The 21,951-nt window shown below is 37.0% G+C and overlaps 1 protein-coding gene across 4 annotated transcripts in view; it reads right to left on the reverse strand.

The window, feature by feature from the left end:
* Window positions 1-21,951, reverse strand: part of Rp1 (RP1 axonemal microtubule associated) — a 408,574-nt gene that overhangs the window by 293,722 nt on the left and 92,901 nt on the right. For all 4 annotated transcript variants that reach the window (XM_085835373.1, XM_085835382.1, XM_029485010.2 and 1 more), the window contains exon 4: window positions 12,159-12,322. In XM_085835373.1, the coding sequence (XP_085691499.1) occupies window positions 12,159-12,322 (164 nt within the window). The remainder of the gene's footprint in view (window positions 1-12,158; window positions 12,323-21,951) is intronic.

Raw genomic sequence — 21,951 nt, forward strand, 5'->3', positions numbered from 1 at the left:
TTTTTTTGATTTTTAATATTTTTATTACATATTTTCCTCAATTACATTTCCAATGCTATCCCACAAGTCCCCCATAGCGCCTCCCATTTCCCTACCCACCCATTCCCATTCTTTTGGCCCTGGCATTCCCCTACATTGGGGCATATAAAGTTTGCAAGTCCAATGGGCCTCTCCTTCCAATGATGGCCGACCAGGCCATCTTTCGATACATATGCAGCTAGAGACAAGAGCTCCGGGGTTCTGGTTAGTACATCATGTTGTTCCAACAATAGGGTTGCAGATCCCTTTAGCTCCTTGGGTACTTTCTCTAGCGTCTCCATTGGGAGCCCTGTGATACATCCAATAGCTGACTGTGAACATCCACTCCTGTGTTTGCTAGGCCCCGGCATCATCTCACAAGAGACAGCTATATTTGGGTCCTTTCATCAAAATCTTGCTAGTGTATGCAATGGTGTCAGCGTTTAGAAGCTGATTATGGGACGGATCCCTGGATACAGCAGTCTCTAAATGGTCCATCCTTTCATCACAGCTACGAACTTTGTCTCTGTAACTCCTTCCCTGGGTGTTTTGTTCCCAATTCTATGAAGATGCACAGTGTCCACACTTTGGTCTTCATTCTTCTTGAGTTTCATGCGTTTATCAAATGGTATCTTATATCTTGGGTATCCTAAATTTTGGGCTAATATCCACTTATCAATGAATACATATTGTATGAGTTCTTTTGTGATTGTGTTACTTCACTCAAGATGATGCCCTCCAGGTCCATCCATTTGGCTAGGAATTTCATAAATTCATTCTTTTTAATAGCTGAGTAGTACTCCATTGTGTAAATGTACCATAATTTCTGTATCCATTCCTCTGTTGAGGGACATCTGGGTTCTTTCCAGCTTCTGGCTATTATAAATAGGGCTGCTATGAACATAGTGGAGCATGTGTCCTTTTTACCGGTTGGGACATCTTCTGGATATATGCCCAGGAGAGGTATTGCTGGATCCTCCGGTAGTACTATGTCCAATTTTCTGAGGAACCGCCAGACTGATTTCCAGAGTGGTTGTACAAGCTTGCAATCCCACCAACAATGGAGGAGTGTTCCTCTTTCTCCACATCCTCGCCAGCATCTGCTGTCACCTGAATTTTTGATCTTAGCCATTCTGACTGGTGTGAGGTGGAATCTCAGGGTTGTTTTGAGTTGCATTTCCCTGATGATTAAGGATGTTGAACATTTTTTCAGGTGTTTCTCTGCCATTCGGTATTCCTCAGGTGAGAATTCTTTGTTCAGTTCTGAGCCCCATTTTTTAATGGGGTTATTTGACTTTCTGGAGTCCACCTTCTTGAGTTCTTTATATATATTGGATATTAGTCCCTTATCTGATTTAGGATAGGTGAAGATCCTTTCCCAATCTGTTGGTGGTTTTTTTGTCTTATTGATGGTGTCTTTAGCCTTGCAGAAGCTTTGTAGTTTCATGAGGTCCCACTTGTCAATTCTCGATCTTACAGCACAAGCCATTACTGTTCTATTCAGGAATTTTTCCCCTGTGCCCATATCTTCAAGGCTTTTCCCCACTTTCTCCTCTATAAGTTTCAGTGTCTCTGGTTTTATGTGAAGTTCCTTGATCCACTTAGACTTGACCTTAGTACAAGGAGATAGGAATGGATCGATTCGCATTCTTCTACATGTTAACAACCAGTTGTGCCAGCACCATTTGTTGAAAATGCTGTCTTTCTTCCACTGGATGTTTTTAGCTCCCTTGTCGAAGATCAAGTGACCATAGGTGTGTGGGTTCATTTCTGGGTCTTCAATTCTATTCCATTGGTCTATTTGTCTGTCACTATACCAGTACCATGCAGTTTTTATCACAATTGCTCTGTAGTAGAGCTTTAGGTCCGGCATGGTGATTCCACCAGAGGTTCTTTTATCCTTGAGAAGAGTTTTTGCTATCCTAGGTTTTTTGTTATTCCAGATGAATTTGCAGATTGCACTTTCTAATTCATTGAAGAATTGATTTGGAATTTTGATGGGGATTGCATTGAATCTGTAGATTGCTTTTGGCAAGATAGCCATTTTTACAATGTTGATCCTGCCACTCCATGAGCATGGGAGATCTTTCCATCTTCTGAGATCTTCTATAATTTCTTTCTTCAGAGACTTGAAGTTTTTATTATACAGATCTTTCACTTCCTTTGTTAGAGTCACGCCAAGATATTTTATATTATTTGTGACTATTGAGAAGGGTGTTGTTTCCCTAATTTCTTTCTCAGCCTGTTTATTCTTTGTGTAGAGAAAGGCCATTGATTTGTTTGAGTTAATTTTATATCCAGCTACTTCACCGAAGCTGTTTATCAGGCTTAGGAGTTCTCTGGTGGAATTTTTAGGGTCACTTATATATACTATCATATCATCTGCAAAAAGTGATATTTTGACTTCATCTTTTCCAATTTGTATCCCTTTGATCTCCTTTTGTTGTCGAATTGCTCTGGCTAGGACTTCAAGTACAATGTTGAATAGGTATGGAGAAAGTGGACAGCCTTGTCTAGTCCCTGATTTTAGAGGGATTGCTTCAAGTTTCTGACCATTTACTTTGATGTTGGCTACTGGTTTGCTGTAGATTGCTTTTATCATGTTTAGGTATGGGCCTTGAATTCCTGATCTTTCCAAGACTTTTATCATGAATGGGTGTTGGATCTTGTCAAATGCTTTTTCCGCATCTAACGAGATGACCATGTGGTTTTTGTCTTTGAGTTTGTTTATATACTGGATTACGTTGATGGATTTCCATATATTGAACCATCCCTGCATTCCTGGGATGAAACCTACTTGGTCAGGATGGATGATTGTTTTGATGTGTTCTTGGATTCGGTTAGCAAGAACTTTATTGAGGATTTTTGCATCAATATTCATAAGGGATATTGGTCTGAAGTTTTCTATCTTTGTTGGGTCTTTTTGTGGTTTAGGTATCAGAGTAATTGTGGCTTCATAGAATGAGTTGGGTAGAGTACCTTCTGTTTCTATTTTGTGGAATAGTTTGTGAAGAACTGGGATTAGATCTTCTTTGAAGGTCTGATAGAACTCTGCACTAAACCCATCTGGTCCTGGGCTTTTTTTAGTTGGGAGACTATTAATGACTGCTTCTATTTCTTTGGGGGATATAGGGCTGTTTAGATCATTAACCTGATCTTGATTCAACTTTGGTACCTGGTATCTGTCTAGGAACTTCTCCATTTCATCCAGGTTCTCCAGTTTTGTTGAGTATAGCCTTTGGTAGAAGGATCTGATGGTGTTTTGGATGTCTTCAGGATCTGTTGTTATGTCTCCTTTTTCATTTCTGATTTTGTTAATTAGGATGCTTTCCCTGTGCCCTCTAGTGAGTCTGGCTAAGGGTTTATCTATCTTGTTGATTTTCTCAAAGAACCAGCTCCTTGATTGGTTGATTCTTTGAATAGTTTTTCTTGTTTCCACTTGGTTGATTTCACCCCTGAGTTTGATTATTTCCTGCCGTCTACTCCTCTTGTGTGAATTTGCTTCCTTTTTTTCTAGTGCTTTTAGGTGTGTTGTCAAGCTGCTAATGTGTGCTCTCTCTAGTTTCCTTTTGGAGGCACTCAGAGCTATGAGTTTTCCTATTAGAAATGCTTTCATTGCGTCCCATAAGTTTGGGTATGTTGTGGCTTCATTTTCATTGAACTCTAAAAAGTCCTTAATTTCTTTCTTTATTCCTTCCTTGATCAAGGTATCATTGAGAAGAGTGTTGTTCAGTTTCCACGTAAAGGTTGGCTTTCTATTATTTATTTTGTTATTGAAGATCAGCCTTAGTCCATGGTGATCTGATAGGATGCATGGGACAATTTCAATATTTTTATATCTGTTGAGGCCTGCTTTGTGACCAATTATGTGGTCAATTTTGGAGAAGGTACCATGAGGTGCTGAGAAGAAGGTATATCCTTTTGTTTTAGGATAGAATGTTCTGTAGATATCTGCCAGATCCATTTGATTCATAATTTCTCTTAGTTTCACTGTGTCCCTGTTTAGTTTCTGTTTCCATGATCTGTCCATTGGTGAAAGTGGTGTGTTGAAGTCTCCCACTATTATTGTATGAGGTGCAATGTGTGCTTTGAGATTTACTAAAGTTTCTTTAATGAATGTGGCTGCCTTTGTATTTGGAGCATAGATATTCAGGATTGATAGTTCCTCTTGGAGGATTTTACATTTGATGAGCATGAAGTGTCCCTCCCTGTCTTTTTTAATGACTTTGGGTTGGAAGTCAATCTTATCAGATATTAGAATGGCTACTCCAGCTTGTTTCTTCATGCCATTTGCTTGGAAAATTGTTTTCCAGCCTTTCATTCTGAGGTAGTGTCTATCCTTTTCTCTGAGATGAGTTTCCTGTAAGCAGCAAAATGTTGGGTCTTGTTTGTGTAGCCAGTTTGTTAGTCTATGTCTTTTTATCGGGGAGTTGAGTCCATTGATATTAAGAGATATTAAGGAAAAGTAATTGTTGTTTCCTGTTATTATTGTTGTTAAAGTTGGCATTTTGTTCTTGTGGCTGTCTTCTTTTAGGTTTGTTGAGGGATTACCTTCTTGTTGTTTCTAGGGCGTGGTTCCTGTCCTTGTATTGGTTTTTTTCTGTTATTATCCTTTGAAGGGCTGGATTCGTGGAGAGATAATGTGTGAATTTGGTTTTGTCGTGGAATACTTTGGTTTCTCCATCTATGTTAATTGAGATTTTGGCTGGGTATAGTAGCCTGGGCTGGAATTTGTGTTCTTTTAGTGTCTGTATAACATCCGTCCAGGATCTTCTGGCTTTCATAGTCTCTGGTGAAAAATCTGGTGTCATTCTGATAGGCTTGCCTTTATATGTTACTTGGCCTTTTTCTCTTACTGCTTTTAGTATTCTATCTTTATTTAGAGCATTTGTTGTTCTGATTATAATGTGTCGGGAGGTATTTCTTTTCTGGTCCAGTCTATTTGGAGTTCTGTAGGCTTCTTGTATGTTCATGGGCATCTCTTTCTTTAGATTTGGGAAGTTTTCTTCTATAATTTTGTTGAAGATGTTTGCTGGTCCTTTGAGTTGAAAATCTTCATTCTCATCCACTCCTATTATCCGTAGGTTTGGTCTTCTCATTGCGTCCTGTATTTCTTGGATGTTTTGAGTTAGGATCTTTTTGCATTTTACATTTTCCTTGATTTTTGTGCCGATGTTCTCTATGGAATCTTCTGCACCTGAGATTCTCTCTTCCATCTCTTGTATTCTGTTGCTGATGCTCGTATCTATGGTTCCAGATTTCTTTCCTAGGGTTTCTATCTCCAGCGTTGCCTCATTTTGGGTTTTCTTTATTGTGTCTACTTCCCTTTTTAGGTCTAGTATGGTTTTGTTCATTTCCATCATCTGTTTGGATGTGTTTTCCTGTTTTTCTGTAAGGACTTCTACCTGTTTGATTATGTTATCCTGTTTTTCTTTAAGGATTTGTAACTCTTTAGCTGTGTTCTCCTGCAATTCTTTAAGGGATTTTTGTGCTTCCTCTTTATTGTCTTCTGCCTGTTTAGCAGTGTTCTCCTGTATTTCTTTAAGTGTGTTATTAAAGTCCTTCTTGAAGTCCTCTATCATCATCAGGAGATATGCTTTTAAATCCGTGTCTAGCTTTTCCGGTGTGTTGGGGTGCCCTGGACTGGGCGAAGTGGGGGTGCTGGGTTCTGATGATGGTGAGTGGTCTTGGTTTCTGTTAGTAAGATTATTACGTTTACCTTTCGCCATCTGGTAATCTCTGGGGTTAGTTGTTATCGTTGTCACTGTTTAAAGATTGGAGCAGAAGCTGTGTTCCACTCACCAGCAGTCTCTAAATCCTGCAGCGGGGGTCGTGGGTAGCTGATGGTACCCTGGTGCTGGTCCAGCCGGAAGAGGCCTGTGGTCCTACTCAGGCCGGTTTTCTGCTTCCCTAACTAATGCAGTCTCTGGTCCCGCGTGCAATTGGATTGGAGCAGAAGCTGTGTTCCACTCTCCAGAAGTCTTAAGATCCTGTGGCGGGTGTTGTGGGTAGCTGGTGAGTGTCAGCAGACCCTGTGCCCCAGCTGCCCTGGTGCTTTTCTGACCGGAAGAGGGTTGTGGCCCTATGTAGGCCGGATTTCTCTCTCCCCAACCAGAGCAGTCTCAGGTCCCGCGTGATTGGACTGGAGCAGAAGCTGTGTTCCACTCACCAGCAGTCCCAAAATCCTGCGGCGGGGGGTCGTGGGTAGCTGGCGGGTGTCAGGCAACCCTGCGCTCCAGCTACCCCGGCGCTGATCCGGCCGGATGAGGCCTGTGGCCCTACTCGGGCCAGTTTCTGCTTCCCTAACTAATGCAGTCTCAGGTCCCGTGCAATTGGATTGGAGCAGAAGCTGTGTTCCACTCACCAGCAGTTCCAAAATCCTGCGGAGGGGGTCGTGGGTAGCTGGTGGGTGTCAGGCAACCCTGCGCTCCCGCTACCCCGGCGCTGATCCGGCCGGATGAGGCCTGTGGCCCTAATATATTCTTATAATGGAAGTTTGTCTGTAATTTTCTTTCTTTGTTGAATCTTTCTGTGGTTTAGCTATCAGGGTAATAGTGACTTCATAAAAGGAATTAGTACTTTTTTTTATTAGGTATCTATTTCATTTACATTTCCAATGCTATCCCAAAAGTCCCCCATACCCTCCCCCACCCACTCCCCCACCCACCCACTCCCACTTCTTGGCCCTGGCATTCCCCTGTACTGAGGCATATAAAGTTTGCATGACCAATGGGCCTCTCTTTCCACTGATGGTCGACTAGGCCATCTTCTGATATATATGCAGCTAGAGACACGAGCTAGAGGAGGGGGGGCTACTGGTTAGTTCATATTGTTGTTCCACCTATAGGGTTGCAGATCCCTTTAGCTCCTTGGTTACTTTCTCTTGCTCCTCCATTGGGGGCCCTGTAGTCCATCCAATAGCTGACTGTGAGCCTCCACTTCTGTGTTTGCTAGGCCCCGGCATAGTCTCACATGATAAAAGCAATCTACAGCAAACCAGTAGCCAACATCAATGTACATGGTGAGAAGCTGGAAGCAATCCCACTAAAATCAGGGACTAAACAAGGCTGCCCACTTTCTCCATACCTATTCAACATTGTACTTGAAGTCCTATCCAGAGAAATTCGACAACAAAAGGAGATCAAGGGGATACAAATTGGAAAGGAAGAAGTCAAAATATCACTTTTTGGAGATGATATGATAGTATATATAAGTGACCCTAAAATTTCCACCAGAGAACTCCTAAACCTGATAAAGGAATTAGTTCTTCAGATTCTAATTTGTAGAATAATATCTGGAGTATTTGCACTAGTTCTTTGAAGGGCAGGTTGAATTCTGCACTGAATTAATCTGGCCCCGGGAAATTTTTGGTTGGGAGACTTTTAATAACTGCTTCCTTTTCCTTAGTTATTAGGGGTCTCCTTAGCTTGCTTATTTAATCTTGCTTTAACTTTGGTAATTCTGATAAGTCATATATATCAAGAAATCTACCCGTTCTTTTAGGTTTTCCAGTTTAGTGAAGCACAGATTTTTAAAGTATCTTTTTATAATTCACTGAATATTCTTAGTGTCTCTGGGGACATCCACCTTTCAGCTCTAGTTTTATTCATTTATGTCTCCTCTTTTAATTTGACTAAGGTTTTGTCACCCTTATTGATTTCCCAAAGAACCAAGTCTCTCTTTCATTGATCCTTTCAATTGTTTTTGGTTTGTTTGCTTCTTTCTCACTAATTGATTTCAGCCATGAGTTTACTTCTTGCAGTTACTCCTGTGTTTTATTTCTTCTTTTTTGGTTTTAGGGCTTTCAAGTGAGCTATCAAATTGCTCTGAGAGTGCTCGACTTTTTCCTTTTATTGATTTTTTTTCATAAAATACATTTTGATTATGGTTTCCCCTCTGTCAACTCCTTCAAGTTCCTCCCCACCTCCCTTCTTCCCCTACAGATCCATACCATTTCTATCTCTTGCTAGGAAGCACAGTTATCCAACAAATAATAATAAAATAAAATAAAACAAAATGAAACAAACTGGAATAGGACTAAGCCAACAAACAGAATGAAAAGAACCAAAGAACAGGTAGGAGAAACATATAGACAGAAACACAAATTCACATACAGACAAATTTCATGAAACACAAAACTGGAAGCTATAATATATGAGCAAAAGATCTCTAAGGGGGAAAAATGTCTGTCACAAAATTAGTAGACAGAACATCCAAAAATGCCACTGAGCTCACTGAGCTTGTTAGGTCTTGGCCATCTATTGTTGAGCATGAGGCCTACCCATGAGAGTAATTAGTTTTCCCAGTGAGACTTCCTTGGAGAAAACTAGCTTTTCATTTATAAGAGGTTATCAATTGGAGAAAGCTTCAGTGTTAAGGATCAGAGTAAGTGTCTACTTCTCTCAGTCTTAGGAACACATCTAGTGCAGCCCCAGGCAGCTCCGGTTCGTGCTGCCACAGTCTCTATGAGTTCATATAAAATTGCTCCAGTTTTTGTTTGTTTGTTTGTTTGTTTGTCTGTTTCTTGGTTGGTTCTTTTGTTGTTGTTGTTTGTTTTTTATGCAGGTGCTTGACACTATGAACTGGCTTCTTAGTATTGCCTTCATTGTATCACATAATTTGGGGTTATTGAATTTTCATTTAAATTAATTTGAAAAAGGTTTTGATTTCCCTTCTCAACTTCTGCACTCCCTACTTTTATTCAGTTGGGATTTGTTAACTTTCCATGAGTTTGTAAGCTTTCAGTTGTCTCTGTCATTTATGTCTAACTTTAATCCATGGTGGTCAGGAAGATACTGGTGTTATTTCAATTTTCTTATATCTGTTGAGACCTGCTTTTTGTCTAATTATGTGATCAACTTTAGAGAAAGTTCCAAGAGCTTCTGAGAAGAAGACATATTCTTTCATATTTGGGTGAAATGTTCTGTAAATACCTGCAAGGACCATTTGATTTATGACATCCTTCAGTTCATTAGCATTTCTGTTCAGTTTTTGTTGAGATGACTTGCCTTTGGTGAGAGCAAGGTATTGAAGTCTCCCACTACCAGTGTACATAAGTCAGTGTGTGATTTTTATCTGTGGTAGTGTATCTTTCCCGAACTTGAGTGTTCATATGTTTGGTGTATAATGTTTAGAATTAGAATACTGTCCAGATAGATATTTTTCCTTTGTTGAGTATGTAATGTCTTTCCCTATTTCTTCAGGTTAGTTTTGGTTTGAAGCCTATTTTTTCAGATATAAAAATGCCTATACCAGCTTCCTCATTGGGTTCATTTGTTTAGAATATCTGTTTCAATCCTTTTAACCTGTGGTGATGTCTCTTCTTGATGGTATAACATGCTCCTTGGATTCAGCAGAAATATGGATCCTATTTTCAATGAAACCTATTCTTTTGTGTCACTTAATTAAGAAAATAAGGCCATTAATAATGTTAGTTATCAGTATTTATAGCAGCATTTATTAATTCCTATTGTTTTTGTTGTTATACTATGGTTTTTTTCTTCTTTCGATTTACTGTTTTAGGATTCTTTATTTCTTGAGTATTCTTGAATGTAGTTAACTGCTTCAGACTGACGTTTCCCTGCTAGTGCCTTCTGTAGTGCTGGGTTTCTGGATAGATGCTGCTTAACTATTGGTTTATTGTAGAATGTTTCTCTTTCTTTGTATACTGTGAGTGATAGTCTGGGCTGGCATGTGTTACCTCTTGGAGTTTATAGAACAAGGACCTTGTGGATTTTAGTCTCCACTGAGAAATCAGATGCTTTTGAATGGGGCTGTCTTTATGCATTACTTGGTCCTTTTTCCCAGTAGCCTTTAGTATTTTTCTGTGTTCTTACATTTATTGTTTTTATTCCTATGTGTCATGAGAAATTCCTTTTCTTATTATGTCTATTTGGTGTTCAATATGCTTCTTGTACATTTCTAGGTACCTCTTTGTTTAGGATTGAAATTTTTTCCTCTATATGGTTTCTTTTTCTTTTTCTTTCTTTCTTTTTTTTTTTTTTTTGAAAATACTTACTCTGCCTTTATTCTAGTTTTTTTTCTCCTTCCTCTATTTCTATTACTTGTTGATGTTTTCATGATGTCTCAGATTTTATGGATGTTTGATACTTGTCTTTTGCTTTTGTTTTTTGTTTTTGTTTTGTTTGGTTTTTTTGTTTTTAGATTTCACATAGTCTCTAACTGTCATATAACTTGTCTTCTATGCCAGAGATTGCCTCTTCCATGTTCCATGTCTTATATGTATTGATGAGGCTTACCACTGAGCGTTTTGCTTGGTATATTAATTTTTCATTTTCAGTTCTATTTTAGTTTGGGTTTTCTGTAGTGGTTCTGTTTCTACTTTCTAGTCTTGAATTGCTGCTTTTCATTCCCCTGTTAGTGTTCTCACAGTTTCATTATTTATTTCTTCTTTAAGGTTCTGAAAGTGTCATAATTGCTATTTTAATGTCATTACCTTGTTCTTCAGCTATATGGTACTTCTCAGGGCCTTAGGTAGTAAGCCTTATGTTACTGGGTTCTGGTGAAGGCACAGTTGTGTGCTAGTGTCTACACATCTGGTGTTGGGATGATTGATCTGATTCTAGCTGGTAATATCTGGTCTTGTCTTTGTTAGATTGACATTCCTTTCCTTGGTTTCTGTTGCCTTTTCTAGCTCTTAAGAATTTGTGGTAGCTATGGGTTACTTGGGAGAAAGAGCTTCTGCAGGTTATTTGCAGAGAGAATAGAAGTGAACTAGGAGAAAAGCTGAGTGGCATGTTGTGAAAGAGTTAAGGGTATCTTATTCATATGAAGAGGCAGGGTATTCAGCAAGTTAGAGGTATAGTGGGAAAAAGAATCCACAAGCAGATTGCAGTAAGGCAAAGAATAATTTGAAGAGACAAAGATGCAAGGCCTAGAGGATCCTGAGTCTGAACCAAGAGTTGGAGTCTCCAGTGAATGGAGTGGAGGTGGGAGATGTACCTGTAAGCAGGTAATGTTACCAGGCTGAGATGACAATAGAGATATCATAATGAAAGATAGGAAGAATAGTGTGTTACACACCAGAGTCCCTACCAAGTATGGCCAATGAATGTCTCAGGAAAAGGTGTTCTGGGCACCTGGGACTGACACAAAGGAACAGACATGCACTAGAAGAGGGTGCTGAGAGGGTCTATAGGAAGGAGGAAGTCTGGGTTGACATCAAGGTTTGATGGAGTCCACAGGGAATGAGGGTACAATAAGAGAGTAGTCCCCTACAGGTCTTAGAAGACTGGGATATTAAATGGATTACAGGAAGAAAAGTGAAATTGGCCATCTGACTGCCAGCCTGTTGTGGCTAAGACTTTATTTTTCAAATATTTAAACTCACCAAAAATACAAGAAAAAAATCTCCTGATTGATATTAAACATATGAAAAGATAGTTTATAATGATTATAATTCTCCCAAATACTTCAGTGATTCTTATTTTTAAAAAATAGTCTAAATAAACAGGTTATAGTAAACAAAACTCTGACAATTATATCAAGGTGAATGTCCTAAGAATATGGAAATATTTAAAAGACCTATCCTATTCTGACTGTGATTTTATTTTTTTCACCAGATATAATACAAGCCTATATATCTACACAAAAATGATGAAGTCCTTGTAAACTTCTGGTAATGTTTGGCTCATTCAAGTTTTACTTTAACTTCTGTTATTTCTAACTGCAGTTTAATAACATGGCATTTTTTGCCCCTGCTTCATATTTTCTACTTTCTGGATTCTGATCATAATATACCTAGCCATGACCTGATAACTTGACAAAAGGTAAAAAGTAAAAGAATAAGAACAACATTTTGCCGTCATTAGTTAGTAATTTACCTTAACTTTGAACCTTATCTAAAGAGGCAGAATAACATAAACTTTCTGATGACAGTCAATAATATAAAAACAAAAACTATTAAACATAAATTATTTCTTTCTAGCTATTGTTTCTTCCCATGTGGTGGATTTGCTTGTAAATCTGTTAGAACAAAAACAGTCATGAATTTAACTGATCATCTACAAGATTTATGGTGTTTAATAGGAAGAGCCCAAGTGACCAGCTGAAATCATTCCAAAGCTTCCACCAGCTGTATCATTTCATTAATGGGTTTTTAACTATACTTTATGACTTACAGTAAAATTGTCTTCATGTCCATCCTGAAACCGAGTCCCATCTCTTCCATAAAGATATATAGGCGCTGAACTCCTACAGTGTCCATATAAAACAATATAAATCTGGGAGCTGGTCCCTGCATTTGGAAAGTCACTTGTGATTATTGAAACTTTCCAGTTTCCACCTGCAGAAGCACAAATAACACACAATGTCACTGCAAGCCATTATAAAGACAGGGTTCAAGGCAGATAAAAATGACCTCTTTTCAACTCATCTTGAAAAGTGTCATAACACTTGGTTTTCAATTGGTTCTATAAATTCTCAAGATAATTACCCAAACTAATTGTGATTAAAAATATTTCACAGAGTAAATTTCAAAATAAGGGTAGAGAGTATTGATTTCTTGTTGTTGAGCATGTGTGAACCCTGAGTCACTATAACACTTCCATGAAGCTTCCAGTATTTTGATAAAATATGTATGTCCAGAATTAACTATTTTTATATATGTACTCTCTTAAATAGTCAGAAAAAATTTGAGACATATTGCATCCATTATTTTAATTGTCCCAGATAAACAGATTACACTGAGCCCCACAACAAAGAAAACACGGTTGTTTCTTTTGCATGCAAAAGTGGTGCTATAAAATAAATGACTCATTGTGAATATAATAAAGGTCATAGTATCTTACTACAATTTCATTTTAATTTTGCCAGGTGTTTTGGAGCTTTAATATATGAAATGTAACCAACATATTAAGCAGAGAGAAATTAGAGAGCACACTTACAATTTCACAAAAAATAAATAAAAATAATAAATTCAGAAACAGAGATTCAAATGAGATTCTGTTCTTAAATCTGGAAATTTTTGTTCCAAATTTGAAGTAAAATATATTTTACATTCGATATTTATAATAAATAATCAAATCCCAGATTTAAATTCTAATAGTATGCCAAATAAATGCTATATTTGTTAAACTCGACTTTAAAACTCAAATTTTTACCTTACTTGTCCAACACAGGTTAAAAAGTCACACTAATCTACTATATCACCTTAGTGATGTGCCTTTTGTTAAAAATAATTTCTTTTATTAGTAGATAACAATACCAGAAATAGTTAAATGTCAAGAAATTAGAGCTGGAGGACTTTAGCTGTTGCTGGTAGATTGCAAGGATGTTGGTGCTTGATAAATATAACTGTGTTTTTCAACCACTACTGCCATAGCAATGCAAGAAGTCTCACAGAGAATTGACTGCTAGATGTGCATGGACCAAATCAATAGGGAAAGAAATTACATTTCCAACTAAGATGCAAAAGGATAAAAAGTATAAAAACAGACATTTAAAACCCCCAATGGAGGAGCTAGAGAAAGTACCCAAGGAGCTAAAGGGATCTGCAACCCTATAAGTGGAACAACATTATGAACTAACCAGTACCCCGGAGCTCTTGACTCTAGCTGCATATGTACCAAAAGATGGCCTAGTCGGCAATCACTGGAAAGAGAGGCTCATTGGACTTGCAAACTTTATATGCCCCAGTACAGGGGAACTCCAGGGTCAAAAAGTGGGAGTGGGTGGGTAGGGGAGTGGGGGAGGGGAGTGTATTGGGGACTTTTTGGATAGCATTGGAAATGTAAATGAGGAAAATACCTAATAAAAATATATATATATAAAATGAAATGTGCTGTTTACTAAAGATAGCTGTACCTCCATAAATCATTGAGTTATTGCTAGACATCCAGTGTCTATGGAGGAGGAGTTAGGACACACAAAATTTCTTCATTCTTTATTTGCTTGTAGTCTACTTAAAATATATATACCAAAAAATAGGAAAAGTAATGTAAAACTTTCTTATTATAAGACAGTGGTAAGTCAAGACCAATCACAGACAAGCTAACTAAATCAAAAATAAAAGAGAACAACAAAGAAGCCACAGGAGGTATGCAACCCACATTAATAAAAAGAAAAGAAAATACAAAAGATATCTATCATCTTTACAGACTGTACACTCAGAGATGAGCAAACAGAAGGCTTGAAGTATCCAAGGTATATATAACCTATCTTTTCCATAAAGGAGGGAAAAAGAATGGAATGTAAGCTAAAAATTAGAAATATGCTCCCATATTCATGTAACTCATAGGGTCTAAAGATAGAGAATCTGTTGAAAAGATGAACAAGTAGATTAGAATAAAGCAGAATACAGGTGTGGGTAGATACCTTGATAAAATCCTAAAACATTCCTATACAAAATTAATAAAAATGTTATTTCTATCTATAGAAAATATACACCAAAAAAGAAAATATACAGCTATAGAATATACATCTATAATATAAAACTTGTATTAAAAAGAGGACCAAATGGCTCCATTCAATAAAAACAACATCAATTCTACACAACCTTTCAGAATAGTTTCAAAATCATTATATAAGCATAATATTCTGATACCAAAACCAGAAGAGAAAGTATTATTAAAATATCAAATATAGCAAAATATATGCAAAAGTGTCATAATGAAAGTGATTACTTATGAAACGTGAAATCCATACTAGCTTTACAAAAATAAAACCGCACAGAAATATTAGGAGCACTGCTTAACGTTCAAGTTTATGCCAGGAGTAAATTTTTTTAATTTTCTGAAATTCATCAATATAGTTCATCACATGAACAGAATAAAAGAACACATAAACTTTTACCCTGCTTCACTAAGCATTTGTGATATGCAAATTAAAGCCACAGGGAGGTACAACAGTGCTGTAAACAGCAGGAACAACAGGGGAGATAAGCAACCTAGAATGGAGGGGGAGAAACTGGACGTCAACATGGGGCAAAAGGAAGCAACTCCATAATTTACAAACAGTTCAACAATTTGTTACAAGGTCAAACAAATACCAAATACATCCATGCAATTCTGGTGACTTCCCTAAAACAATAGATTGTACTTTTCCATAAATTTTCCTAACAGTTTTGTTCACAAAGGCCAAAGTTTGGAGTGAATCATATCAACATTTACTAAATTGCAAATTGAATCTTCAACAAAAAATATGTTTGGTTCCTTATCCCTGCTACTTGTAAGAATGACTTTATTTGGAAGCAGGATAACTGCAAATACATTTGAAATGTAAATCCAAATAAATTTACACTAAAACTTCCCAGAAAATTGGAAGAGGAGCTGCTTTTATCTGAATCAGTTAAAGAGAAGAATCAGCTTAAGAACAGATTCCATTCCAATATTGGAAGGCTTCTAAGAAAATATCTAATAAAATATAAAAAATAAATCCTATACTTCACCTTGATTTAGCATTAATAAATTGTATATATCTAGAAAATTTTGTATATCTGGAGGTCCTTTTTTTCCTTAGATTTTCACATTTGTTGGTATATAGATTTTTTTGTTTTTTGTTTTTTGTTTTTTGTTTTTGTTTTGGTTTTTCGAGACAGGGTTTCTCTGTGTAGCCCTAGCTGTCCTGGCACTCACTTTGTAGACCAGGCTGGCCTCAAACTCAGAAATCCGCCTGCCTCTGCCTCCCGAGTGCTGGGATTAAAGGCATGCGCCACCATGCCCGGCTGGTATATAGATTTTTTAGCTTCTCCTTATAAATTTCAGTTTCCTCACTATCGGTTGTAATGCCTCCTTTTGATTCTAACTTTATTAATCTGGGTGCTCTTTTAATTAATTTTGACAATTTGTCAATTTTCTTAGTATTTTCAATGAACCAACTTCATTACATTGATGGTATGTGGGGTTTTGTTTGTTTTGTTATGTCATTCTTATCTCATTAATTACATCCCTGATTCTGATTATCTCTTCCTGTCTACTTGAGAAGGGATGTTACTTGTTCTGATTTTTCTAAAGTCTCTATGTGGATGATTAAGTTATTAATTTTACATTCTTTGATATTTATATAGGTATATAGTGGTATAAGCTCTTCCTCTTAAGGCTGTCTTCATTTGTCTCATAGATTTTAGTATGTTGTATTTTCTTTTTCATTCAATTCTAGAAATTCTCTAAGTTCCCCTTTGATTTCTTTATTCTTCTAGCTATCCAGTGGTGTATTGTTTAGTTTCCATATTTTGTGTGCTTTCTATGGTTTCTATTGATGAGCATATCCATCATCACGGTTTTACACCATGGTGGACAGATAGAATGCAGAGCAGAAATTTACTTTTCCTATATTAATTGAAACATGCCATAGGTCCTAATATGTGGCCTATTTTGAAGAAATTCCAAGGGCTGCTAATACAATATTCTGTAAAACTCTATCACGAGATTTATGATATCCCTGTACTCCAGAGTTTCAGGTTTTGGTGAGAATGGGGTGTGGAAAGCACCCATTATCACTCTTCTGGGGTTAATCTGTGGCTTTAAATTCAATAGTTTTTCTATTATGAATGAGTGTAAACCTGTATATAGCATATATATTTAGGATTTTAATATACTGCTAGTGGCTTTTCTTTTCAGTATCTATAAAGTGCCCCTTCTTATCTGTTCTAATTTTCAATTGGCACATATAAGAATAGCTATGTATGCTTGTTTCTTAGATCTATTTGATTGAAATACCTTCTTACTTCAACGTAGTGTCTGTCACTGAAATGAGGTGTGGTTCTTAGGATTCAATCATTTAGTCTTCTTTATTGGTTAAAACCATTAATATTAAAAGCAATTGTTGAACAGTATGTATTAATTTCTGCCATTTTATTGCTTTTGTGTTGTTTTATTAGAACTTTTAATTTAATGCTCAACAGTTATATATGCTTCCAGTGGGTTCACAGCAATATTTAATCTCCTCAGGTGTAGTTTTTCCTTCCAATCCTTTGTAGTGGGGTGTCAGTGGCCATAAATTCCATAAAACTGGTTTTTTTTTACAAAAACTCTCCTTCCTTCTTGTATTACAACTAAGAGTTTGCTGGATGTAATAGTCTTGGCTGGCATCTGTGGTTTTCTTAATTTGTAGAACATTATTTCAAGCTGTTCTGGCTTTTGGAGATAAATCTACAAATTCTTTTTAGATAAATATTTTGTAAAAAAAAAATAATAATTAGCTGTTATTTGAATGGGCCTACTTTTATTTATTTATTTATTTATTTATTTATTTATTTATTTATTTTTCTTCTTGCAGCTTTCAATATTCTTTCTTTGTTTTATAAACTTAGTACTTAAGTATCCAAGCTATCCTTCTTTGGTTTTCTTGTAATCGACTTTTTCTTTTGACATAGTAATCCAGTTTCTCTAGCTTGTCTACACTACCTGATAGTCTTTCTTCCACTTCATACAATCTACTGGTGAAGTTTTTTCTAAGTTTTGTTTGAATTTCTAAAGTTTGCATTTTGTGTCTTATTTCATTTTGGATTTTCTTTGGGATTCCATCTCTATTACATCCCATGTTCGTAAAACTTGAAATTTTCATTATTTCATTCAATAGTTTATATTTTGTGGCCTTTATGCCAACATTTCCTAATGTACTCTTTGAGTTCCTTCATAATGTTTATTACTGTTACCTTGAAATCACTGTCTTGTACATAATCTAAATCAATTACTTTCTTTAGAGAACATTACTGTAAGGTTTTGGCAGTGACTTATTGTCTTGATTATTTACGTTTATGTTTTTCTATAGAACAAAGGCATCTGGAGTTAGGTCATTGGTAGTGCTCCTTGGTGTGGAAATTTCTCTGCTTTGTCAAGGGGTTGCTTGAAGCTCAGTTTTCTGGTGCCTCAACTTGTCAGGCTATACAATAGCTATATGACGATTAGGGTTCAATCTTGGGGCAAGTCAGTGCTAATTTCAAATAGGATACTGGTAGATGTCATAGCTCAGCTTGAGCCAAGTGAAGTTTCTAAGCCCAAGAGCAGACCTTCTACAATGCTAGAATATTCTCAAGACTAATTTTCAGAATACTGTGAAAGATTTAGGACTTCTTTTCAGGACAAGGGAATTTGTGGAGTAGGTACTACAAGTGTAGGTTCCCTACCTAAAATAGAGGGCAGAAAAGAAAGTGGAAGCCAGGCACATGGTTCTCAGGCAGGTCAGTGGGGCCAGAGATATTTTCAGCATGTCAGTGGGTCCTATCTAGAAAAGGGTCGTCTAAGATCATGCGGATGGAAAAGTCAACATTCCTGCCTAAAAATAAAGGCCAAGGGCATACATCAAGGATGAGTGGAACTGACTGTGTGACTCTGAGGTCCCTATATGTACATGGGGACATAGATAAGGTAAAAGAAGGCAGGAAGGAAACATGTGGTCCTTGGATAGCTTTTTGGGGTTGCTTCACATATAAAAAGTTTTTTACAATCACGTGCAGCCATTCTTCCTAGTATATTATAAGCAATACTGGAAAATATTTATACCAGAAAATATTTCTAGCCTTCAAACAATGCTAAACTGAAACAACATTAAACATTTGTAGAAATCAAAATGCTATAAACTTTTAATACCACACTAAACTGTTTATCATTCATCATAAAATACCTTGAATTTTCTGTAGTTTTAGTGGTTTCACTGTAAAGAGTTAAGAAGAAAAGAATTTGTTCTGAGATTGAGGCTTTAAAACTTTTTTTCAGATGTTAAACATTGTTTTAATTTGTTCACTTGTAAATTGATTTGATGAAAGCTAAAGAGAATAGGTAGAGTGCCTGGTACTTAATTGCCATTCAACAAAGGAAGATTATTACAACTATGATTGCTCTCCATGTGCATGCATCTCAACAAAGTCTATATGACGCACAAAGGACAAAACTGCCTTTTGCAAGGCAAAAGGAAAAAAATCATAAAACTTAAAGACCTTGTAGCCCTCTAAAACTTAAAACTATTTGACAAAATATTGATTTTAGTATTTAATTACTCTCATAAAGAGAGGCAGGATGAAATGTTGAGTAATTAGTCTATTTAGATTATATTAGGACTATTATCACTAGGATATAGCAGGTTATTTAGCAAGTATAAGGCCCTAGGTTCAATCTCCAAAACCAACCAATCAACAAACAAACACAAAACAGGCAAATAGAATGATAACTTTATAAACAAAATTATTTCCAAACTTAATCACTAGAAGCATAAATGTGCCTGTCAGCATATCTGAACATTTGCAATTCATTTCCATAACTAAAAAAGAAATGATTATGGGTTCTAAGCTCATCCCTAAACTTCACATGTATTTTATCACCTCCAGAGCTCCAAAGGCCTCTCTGCTGAAGCATAAAATGACTTTAGAGCATAAAGACTGAGAAAGTTTTCAAAAGTCTAGCAAATACATTGTTATGATAATCATAAATGCTCAAGGACATGGAATCTATATAAGAATATACAGTCAGACAAACATGAAGAAAGGATTCAGGAGTCCTTCCCCGGGTGCTGAATTATTTCTTATGGATAGAAAGAGGAAGTGAAAATAAAAAGGGGCAACATTTTTAGTTGTGTCTTTACTGGTAAAACTATCAGGTTTCAATGCTGGTATTAAGTTACTACTCACATACATAGCCCTACTTAAAAAAAAAATGGATCAAAGAAAAGTTATAAATCTTGAAAAGGGACTAAATAACAAGGAAGGGATCTTCTGGGAGAAGGTAAGAGAGTGGGGAGACAGACAATAGTAGCTAGAATGCATGACGCAAATTATGAAATTGTACAAGAACTAACTTTGCTTTTTAAAATACCAATAAGTATTTTCAATATTAAGAGGCTGATTTTGGAAAAAAGTTCCCTGAGGCGCTAAGAAAAAGTTCCATGCTTTTATGTTTGGGTGAGAAGTTCTGTAAATATCTGTAAATTCTATTTGACCTATAACATCTGTTATCTCCAGTGTTTTTCTGTTTAGTTTTTGTCTGCAAGACTTGTTTCTTCGTGAGAGGAGGTATTAAAGTCTCTCATCATCAGTGTGTCAAGGCCAATGTGTGATTTAAGGTGGAGTAGTATTTCTTTTTTTTGATTTGGTTTGGTTTGGTTTGGTTTGGTTTGGTTTGGTTTGGTTTGGTTGTTTTTTTAGGATTCTTTTATTTTTTATTAAATATTTTCTTTAAATTTCAAATGCAATCCCTAAAGTTCCGTATACCCTGTCCCAGCCCTGCTCCCCTACCCACCCACTCCCACTTCTTGGCCCTGGCGTTCTCCTGGGGCATATAAAGTTTGCAAGACCTAGGGGCCTCTCTTCTCAATGATAGCAGACTAGGCCATCTTCTGCTACATATGGAGCTAGAGACACAAATTCTGGAGGTAATGGTTAGTTCATATTGTTGTTCCACGCATGGGGTTCCAGACCCCTTTAGCTCCTTGGGTACTTTCTCTAACTCCTTCTTTGGGGGCCCTGTGTTCCATCCTTTAGATGACTGTGAGCATCCACTTCTGTATTTGCCAGGCACTGGCAAATACAAGACAGCTATATCAGGGTCCTTTCAGCAAAATCTTCCTGGCATAAGCAATAGGTTTGGTGGCTGATTGTGGGATGGATCCCCAGGTGCGGTAGTCTCTGGATAGTCCATCCTTTCGTCTTAGCTCCAAACTTTGTTTCTGTAACTCCTTTCAGGGGTATTTTGTTCCCTATTCTAAGGAGGAATGAAGTATCCACACGTTGGTCTTCCTTCTTCATTTTCTTGTGTTTTGCAAATTGTATCTTGGGTATTCTAAATTTCTGAGTTAATATCCACTTATCAGTGAGTGCATATCTAGTGACTTCTTTTGTAATTGGATTACCTCACTCAGGATGATATCCTCCAGATACATCCATTTGCCTAAGCATTTCATAAATTCATTGTTTTTAAAACCTGAGTAGTACTCCATTGTGTAAATGTACCTCATCTTCTATATCAATTCTTCTGTTGAGGGACATCTGGGTTCTTTCCAGCTTCTGGCTATTATAAATAAGACTGCTATGAACATAGTGGAGCATATGTCCTTATTACCAGTTGGAACATTTTATGGGTATATGCCCAGGAGAAGTATTGCTGGATCTTCCAATAGTACTATGTCCAATGTTCTGAGGTACCGCCAGACTGATTTCCAGAGTGGTTGTACAAGCTTGCAATCCCACCAACAATGGAGGAGTATTCCTCTTTCTCCACATCCTCTCCAGCATCTGCTGTCACCTGAATTTTTAATCTTAACCATTCTGACTGGTGTAAGGTGGAATCTCAGGGTTGTTTTGATTTGCATTTCCCTGATGATTAAGGATATTGAACATTTTTTCAGGTGCTTCTCAGCCATTCGATTTTCCTCAGTTGAGAATTCTTTGTTTAGCTCTGTACCCCATTTTAATGGGGTTATTTGATTTTCTGGAGTCCAGCTTCTTGAGCTCTTTGTATATATTGGATATTAGTCCCCTATCAGATTAGGATTGGTGAAAATCCTTTCCCAATCTGTTGGTTTCCTCTTTGTCTTGTTGACAGTGTCTTCTGCCTTACAGAAGCTTTACAGTTTTATGAGGTCCCATTTGTCAATTCTTGATCTTACAACACAAGCCATTGCTATTCCGATTAGGAATTTTCCCCCTGTGCCCATGTCTTCGAGGGTTTTCCCCACTTTTTCCTCTATAAATTTCAGTGTCTCTGGTTTTATGTCGAGGTCTTTGATCCACTTAGACTTGAGCTTTGTACAAGGAGATAAGAATGGATCAATTCTCATTCTTCTACTTGATAACTGCCAGTTGTGCCAGCACCATTTGTTGAAAATGCTGTCTTTTTTCCCACTGGATGGTTTTAGCTCCCTTGTCAAAGATCAAGTGACCATAGGTGTGCGGATTCATTTCTGGGTCTTCAATTCTATTCCATTGATCTACCTGTCTGTCACTGTACCAGTACCATGCAGTTTTTATCACAGTTGCTCTGTAGT

Source organism: Mus caroli, unplaced genomic scaffold (assembly GCF_978045245.1).
Source record: "Mus caroli unplaced genomic scaffold, Mus_caroli_1 scaffold_1, whole genome shotgun sequence".
NCBI classification, from domain to species: domain Eukaryota; kingdom Metazoa; phylum Chordata; class Mammalia; order Rodentia; family Muridae; genus Mus; species Mus caroli.